Source organism: Saccoglossus kowalevskii, chromosome 4, assembly GCF_978046115.1.
Source record: "Saccoglossus kowalevskii chromosome 4, keSacKowa6.1, whole genome shotgun sequence".
Lineage (NCBI taxonomy): Eukaryota > Metazoa > Hemichordata > Enteropneusta > Harrimaniidae > Saccoglossus > Saccoglossus kowalevskii.
The window spans coordinates 15,700,047-15,708,416 of NC_140644.1; the positions used below are offsets into that span (position 1 = coordinate 15,700,047).

The 8,370-nt window shown below is 37.2% G+C and overlaps 1 protein-coding gene across 1 annotated transcript in view; it reads right to left on the reverse strand.

Annotated features, from left to right (window-relative positions):
- LOC102805319 (PGAP2-interacting protein-like) overlaps nucleotides 1-8,367 on the reverse strand; it is a 28,551-nt gene extending 20,184 nt beyond the window's left edge. Inside the window, exons 1-5 of the mRNA XM_085497849.1 lie at nucleotides 8,174-8,367; nucleotides 3,493-3,808; nucleotides 2,558-2,712; nucleotides 2,129-2,309; nucleotides 202-519 (exon numbers count right to left, since the gene is read on the reverse strand). Of these exons, the coding sequence (XP_085353975.1) occupies nucleotides 202-519; nucleotides 2,129-2,309; nucleotides 2,558-2,712; nucleotides 3,493-3,808; nucleotides 8,174-8,360 (1,157 nt within the window). The 5' untranslated portion in view covers nucleotides 8,361-8,367. The remainder of the gene's footprint in view (nucleotides 1-201; nucleotides 520-2,128; nucleotides 2,310-2,557; nucleotides 2,713-3,492; nucleotides 3,809-8,173) is intronic.
- Between the last annotated feature and the right edge of the window lie 3 nt (nucleotides 8,368-8,370).

Consider the following 8,370-nt stretch of genomic DNA (forward strand, 5'->3'; position numbering starts at 1 on the left):
GTGCGAAAGAAACAACATATTCGGCCTCCCGATACATGTTGTTATGTGTAATATGGGACCCGTATGTGATCGCAATAATCATGGATCTAAGTTAATTTATTAATTTTGAATGAATGAAAGAATGAATAAATGAACAAACGAATGAATTAATGAGATATAACATTAGTGTGCGAGTGTTAAAATGATCTGATGAATTCTTACCTCGTAACCCAACCTAGCGGTACAAAATTATACGCTGTAACCCAGACACATGCTAACTGCATGGCAAGGTATATGGTGAAAGCTAACACTGTAGTACGTACAACAGGACTTGAACTCAATCTATCAGAGACTTCCGGCCAGACAGCAGTCACATACAATGCCAAGAATATTGCAAACATCAAACCCAAATAATTGGTGAAATACAGGAGTCCAGCAATGCTATGGCAACCAACAAACCACCAAAACAGGAAGTTGTCAGCAAGATTTTTTTTGCAAGATATGAGAAAACCAGTCGCAAGCTCCATCAAAATAGCCGCCCTGAAAAAAAAGACACATATATATATATTGCCTATTTTCCATGAAGTTAATTTCAGAAATTACAATTTGTCATAGTATTACCGTAACACAATAATAAGTAAATTTTCAATGATGATTATTCAGTATATTTTGTAGAAAGTGACATAAGTTGACTTTGCCACGTGTATAAATACAAAAATTGGAATTGACAACTATCATGTGATCAACGAGGTATTTTTTTTTATATTTTGACGCAATTTTTTCATGCCAAGATTTTAGTGCGAGATTGTGTACATTTATGTATTTTTCTTTTTTTTCTTCAAAATTGTTAATTTTGCACCAGAGGAAAACAATTTCTCACTTGCTACAGATCTAAATCAAAATTCCGGAAAAAATATGAAATAAATTACGAGAATTTATTTTTTGAAAGGTGCAAAAGTTTATTTTGGTGCTCAAAGGTTTTATTCTGTATTAGACAGGTTTGGCAAATCCGTGTGTAATGTGGGAAAATTCTACAATAGTGTAGCAGTTAATATTGTGATCCTTAAAACAAGGAGTTATGATTTACATGAAATCTCATCTTGTCTTTGGAACTGTTCAGGTTCATGTAATTTCACTGTTCTATTATCACTAGGTCTTATATAATAATAATCATAACTTTATTGCCTCTTTGTAAAAAGATTTACATAGGATACTCACAGCAAAAAAAAAAGAGTTTTAAAATAGTAACTTGCGGTTTTTAACAAGAAGTCGAAAATATCACTTTTTACCAAAAATGGCAAAAATATTCACCAAAATTAGAGAACTGAAGATATCAACATGAAATGAACAAACCTAAGAGAGGTCTACCCAAGGTACATATACACCAAGTATCAAAGCATTCAGGCTAGTAGTTTTCAAGAAGAAGTCGGAAAAGTAAAACATTGACACGGACGCCGACGGACGCCGACGAACAATCACTCATATGATAAGCTCCGCTAGACAAAGTCGACAGCGGAGCTAAAAAATACATAAAAATATATGCAGTTCATTCAAACACCAACATTGCTTACGATTGTAACTACCGGTACATATACCTGGGTAACATTTTACCTGTAACACAAAAACTTATATGTACATTTATTTGACCAAGAACCACACATAATTTAGACAATAGTTTGAATTGAAATAGCACAAGTATCTTTAACCTTTTCACCACCAGTTCCCTTTTTTTTTATCACAAATCACAAAATAGCCAATTTTTTTGAGTAAAAACTGAAAACTAACTTAAATTTTGTCTGTTTGATCAAAAATCAGGGTTCATTACCAGAAATATTGATGAACATAAGAAAAAAAGTGCAGAAAAATTTGGGTGAGAAATTCTGGTTATCAGATCTACTCAATTATTTAAAGCTTACAACAAAAATATTTTATTTCATGCACATGTTCATCACAAATGTGCCACATAATCACAATCAATTGATTTGATTTTTGGTTCGGGAATATACTTTGCACATAAAACTATTATATATAAAACAAACCGCAAAGTTCACTCTATATGAGGCTGAGAAGAAGAAGTTTACATACATGTAAGCAACAATTGCGGAAAGAAGGTTGTATCTGAAAGTATAGCACATTTAGTAATACTTACCCCCATGGATTTGGCGATGGTCCAGGATGTGGATGACCTGACACAACAAGTCTACATGCTACAGAGACTTCCCCATACAGGAAATGAGTTACAAATAATAGACTACCAAATGACAGCCCACAGAGTATCCAATGTGGTGTTTTTTCTGATAATGTATTAGTTACTGGCCACTGATATTCGTCTGTCAAGATACAATATAATTAAATTGTCATGTACATAATGGAAAGTATTCCTTGCACGTCGCTGGCACTTAGCCTTAACTATAATGTCCAGGTAATTAAACAAGCATTGGGAATGATTTTAAATAAGACAAACAGTGCATTATTGCTAGAAAGTCCATGTAAACAAGCATTGTGAATGACTTTAAATAAGACAACCAGTGCATTATTGCTATAATGTCTAGGTAAACAAACCGTGTGTAATACTCACAAGCAGTTAACCTCTCCAATGTTGCTATAATGCCCAAGGCTATAATAAATTGATTACTAGGATGGTCCGCCCATGCAGGTGTTAATGATACATACCAGATACGACTTGATAATAACGCCATATATCCCAACATAAAACCCCAGAATGACACACTCCTGTAACCAAATTTAATTTATGGCATTATACGCAAGATATTGTCATTTAAAACAAGTAATTGCATTACATAGTTCCTATTACTTCTCAACTTTATGAAATGTATAAAGTCAGAACGTAAAGTCATAAAGTTTAATGTCTATCCTCGGGGGCGGAGCTACGTCACAGACGTTCCACGTTGCTAAGACGCGCATCACTGTACCATGCATTTCTATGGGCTCTGTGCGCGCTGCTGTGGAACGCCGGTCAAGCCGGTGAAAATTCGAGAAAACAACACAAACTCAACTTTGAAGTAATCCCGAACAACCAAATTTATATATGTTACACACGTAGGGCTAATCTTGTTACACTGTTCAGGGGAGTCTCAACAATCATCCCAAAGTACTGTTTTCTGCGAGTTTTTGGTCTTTGTTTTCACCGACGCGGGTTGCCAGGCGGTGAAAATGCCCGAATGTCCGCCCCCGAGGATACAAAGTTTAAACAAAATCCGTCCATCCTCCAAGATCTGACTCCTGAAGTGCAGAAATGTTCAACATTATAATGGCTGTTCTGATCATTAAACAATTTTATGTGCATATATGTGCAACATGATGGGTGATATATATTTAAAGTTTGAACTTGATTGGTCATTGCTCCAGCCTACAATCTTTGTGGTACCCACACTTAGAAGCCCCTCTATTCTGGAATCTATGTGGCATTCGAAATACCATGGAAAACAAATTAATGGTCATATGAAAATTCATCTGTGACTTGTACCACTGTACCGAAATGTAAAAACCCACCTTTGATAGGCCGACATGCTGAACCAAGACGCACATAATAATAAAACCGCACACATGTTACCCGCAGTGAGGACAAGAAGCCTTATGATAATATTTGAGAACTGAAACGATGCTAAGCTGCATACAAGTCCAAGTCGTAATAATAACAATCCATATTTTGTTTGTAAGAATCTAAACAATGGTCCGATGCCGCAGAGCAGTGGTGATATAACCCAGATAACACCTACAGCTTCATAACCGGATATTTCCATTACTTGTAGTGGAAAGAACCAAACCATAGCAGGGAGTGCATGTACTACGGTCCAAAAAACATAACCTGTAAAAACAACAAAAAACATTTTTAAGATACACATACAAAGATGGAAATCAACAAAAAATGGTAGAAATTTTATTGTTTTGAAGCGTGGTGGTCGTCGCGCTGCGTATGTGTGGCATTTGTGTTGATAAACATTGATTTTCCCACAATCCAATGCGCTCTTCAAATGGAAATCATGAGTATGAGGTTTGACCTGGACGCGACCTGCATCAACCGCCGATGACTCCTTTGATACCTTACAATCACCTGCAAATTACCTTAGTAATTAAAGCTTGGAAATGTCTCAGTTCATACTCGTTGATCTGTCAAAGTCACCATCTTTGTTTATATGAGACCCATGTATCTCAAGCATGCGTGGCGCGATGACTACCGCCCTTTAATAATGACCTAGTGAATACTTGCCACCACATCTAAAATGACAACTGTTATATCTGGATTCTTATTTGTGTATTTTTTTTTTTTTTAATTAATGAGCATCAGGACAATTACAGATCATCTTTTTTATGCTTTCATTATTAAAAATGGGTTTGAATAAATTGAAAATCAAAACATTGGGGTCATTGGACAGTTCAGAAACAAGGGTCTGAAATATCAGCAATTTGCATTTTTACACTCAGGTCTGTTTCTATGATGAAATGCTTTGTTGTTGCTATTTCAGGTTTTTATCACTGATTATAAGGTAGAAGCCTACTCATAATTTTTGGGAAAGTTGGCCACAAATCCCATAACAATGTCCATTGGTTTATTAAGTGAAATCATGAAGCTATTGTCCCCTTGCACCATGGAATAGCATTATTTTGTGTTACAGTGTTTTAAGAAACTTGTTCTAATATTTTTAAACAAGCAGCCTGTCGGATGAGATAGCTCCGCTGTTAGCAATGCACATTTCAATTAAAGAACTGAAGATATCATTAAAAAATAAACAATATTTATAGTATCAAAGCAATCAAAAGCATTCAAAAATATCACTTTTTACCAAAAATTACAAAATGAATTCATTAAAATTAGTTAATGCTAGGAAACGACACTAGAGACCAAGTCACGAAGAATGGCAGCGTGTTAATTGAGTGGTGCCCGCATGCACTGCGATGACAACCCCCCTTATTAAACTTTATTGAAACAATGTAGAAATAATACAGGTTGAAGCAGGATTTGAATGCTTAAATTATGAGGTAGTGGGTGGGTGGGATAGCTTGGAGACGGGTTCAGGTCGCCTGCTGAAAGTAGAATGACTATGCTAAGGCGAAGCGGGATACAGGAAAGCTTGACGATTGCATGGCAAGTAGGATTAGGCAAATGACCGTCACGAGAGTATGAGCTTACAATATGCGTGTGAATGGAAATAGCACGGGTGAGGCATGCACGAGATGGAAGGTCGCGTGCCTATGAATAGGGGCACATGTTGATGTTATGTGCAGGGGGATTACGACTGGCGTGTGTTGCGTAAGTCATGTGTTGATTAAAACTGAGGCGTCGTTGCTGAGCATTAACACAGACTATGCTGATGCATAATCATACTATTAATGCTAAGAAACGACACTAGAGACCAAGTCTTGGCTGAGAGCAGAAGGGGTGTGAGCCACGGTCAAGCGTCGTCGCTGAAACCTGTTCCGTGATGTGAGTCACAGATTTGATTCACATCACGGAGAGATTAGCATGGTACTTGATCGAGGCCAGTTAACGCAGGGGTCACCACCCGACCGTCGTTGCAGATACCATTTTCGTGCACAGAATCGCATGTTTGACTCTATTCACGAAGAATGGAAGCGTGTTATTCGAGTGGTGCCCGCATGCACTGCGATGACAACCCCCAAATTATGAGATGGCCGGGAATGGCGCAGTGACAAGCAAGCCGAGGAATCGGTATAAATACATGTTGTGGCATAAAAGTACATAACTGTGATGTTGCTCTTGATATATAAAAAACAAGAGTTGGTCGACATGACCTAAAGTGAAATAGATGATACAAACATGTCGAGGTAAATGTCTGAAGCGAAATATAGTTCATGTAAATAAATGTAATGAGGTAATAATGAGCGAGTACAAAGTTGGATGGTCGAAAATGGCACCACGGCATAACGCAAGTACGTGGATGTGGCAAACGAGATGCCAGTGTGAGAGTCACGTGAGGTTGAGAATCCACAGGTAGTAGGAGGAGGTGCCTAAGATGAATGTCCGCAGAGGATTCAAGGCATGGCTTGTAGCGTTGACGAAGGTGTGTCGATATACACTTGGTATGCGTCGCTTCGCCATCTTCTTGATTAACCAATCTGGCACGTTCGCTTCTGCTGCAGTTGTCGCTGCCCCTCGTCTGAAGCTGTGGGTTGTGTACAGACGTGGATTTTGGATCCCAGCTCTAGTCAACAGGTCACGCAAGTGGGTAGTTAGGCTTTGACGTGTAAGCCAACTCCCTGAGTGGAACTGGAAGGCAGGCGTTTGGGGTGATGGGGCACAGATGCTGCGATACTTGGTGTACGCACGAACGGCACAGACTGAGGTGAATGTAGGCACGATTTTGATGATGCAGCTATGACGAAATGGATCAATTTTGGAGGCACGTAACTGGAGGTGTAGCTCGATTGCACATGTTATGTCTTTGATCAGTAAAGTACGGGTTTTGTCAAAATGCTGGGGCAGCATATTTTCCAACATCCATTGAATGGAAGGAAATGTGATCATTCGCTTACAATGAAATAAGTTGAAATTTATTTGCATTTTATAACACGTTATTATAATCATTACTAGGTAATAAACGCAGCATGACCGGATTGCGCTATCACGATCATTTGCTAGTTAGCAATGCAGTTGTGTTCATTGTTATTTGAAACTTTTTTTATTTAGAATATACTTTCGTTACTACCGATAATAAAATGAATCAAATTTGGCACACGAGGTTCGTTAATGGGATTTTTTTGGAGAAAGATGCACGGTCTACTTTTAATCCAGCTAGAAAAAAATGTATACAATTTTAGATTAGCTTTTGCAATAGTTTCTTTCGTTTTGGGTGGTCCAACTGCCGGTGTTGAAAATCGGCGTAGGTGGATTTTTCAATTAAAACATAGCCCCCTACAAATATTTGATAACAATTTTTTGAAAATTTGAACCCCAAATAAGGGCCCACCAATCATGAAACCACCCAGATCGATTTTTCGGATAGGCAGAATCCGGTATATGTAATATCAAAGCAATTGAACTTGCGGTTTTTACCAAGAATCGAAAATATCACTTTTTACCAAAAATTACAAAAATATTCACCAAAATTAGAGGATTGAAGATATCATCACAAAATGAACAAATCTGAGAGTGGTCCACATGTAGTACCTATATATGTAATATCAAAGCAATCAAACTTGGGTTTTTAACAAGAAGTCGAAAATATCACTTTTTACCAAAAATTACAAAAATATTCATTGATTTTCCCACAATCCAATGCACTATTTTATTGGAAGTCAAAACATTATTCGCTATGAAAAAAGTTTTTATTTTTCACAGCATGATAACTCTTAAGTTATGGAGACAGCCAACCAGTGACACAAAATTCTGTGTCGACTACATATTTACATAGCGATTCACCAGACCATGGATAATTTTGCAACTTTTAAATAATAGGTTTCCCTTACATGACATGGTTCACAGTCTGTACGGACCTGACTGTTGTAAGAATTGTACACAATTGAAACTTGGTACACTTTTTCACAAATAAATGTCCTACAGATTGCCTGCGGTTGCACATTTCTACTGCATTCGTGAGAAAAGTTGTGTTCTCAAAAAGTTCAAAAAGTTTTTTTTTTTATAGCATATTATCTCTGTCAAGCATTATTATAATACTGTCAAAATGGCCACTATCCACTAAAATACAACAATAAAATTGAGCTGGTGACCCCCAAATTTGTTTAATGTGGTCGCACATTTTTACTGCATTTGTGAGGAAAGTTGTGTTCTGACAAAGTTCAATTTTTTTTTTTTTTTTTTAAATAACTTTTTTTTCAGGTGATTTCATTTATGAATTCTTGTTTTTAGTTTGCAGGAATGAGTTAGTGAGGTTTTAGGAATGTAAATAAAAATCTGCCTTTCGATTTATTTACTAGCATTGTTTACATTTCGATAGATTCCAAAGATGTTCGACAATGGAGCCCGGCATGGGAGTGGAGTTTCAACAATTGAAACCAGGGGGTGGGCTGCAGCATTTTGTAGAAGAAAAAAAATGTGTTGAATGCGTAGAACACAAACATAAACTTTTGGATTTGGATGAAATATCAATACCAATTTTTTGTCAAACAAATGTGAATAATATTGGCAAAAATACAACCCCCCTCGATTTAAAGTGGGTATCCCTAACAGTATGAAAAGCAACACTGAACCTACCTATAACGGCTTCCGTCAACAATGGCCTGATAAAGCTTAGAGCAACCAGTCGGTTTGTATCACTTCTGTGAGGCCCTTCTTCATCTTTCGTAGTTTTCTGTTCAGCGCGCCCATTTTTCTTTTGCATTTGCATGGGTTCGATGCCTGGCGTCTCATCATCATGCGACAATCCATCTATAGACGCCATTTTCACAAAT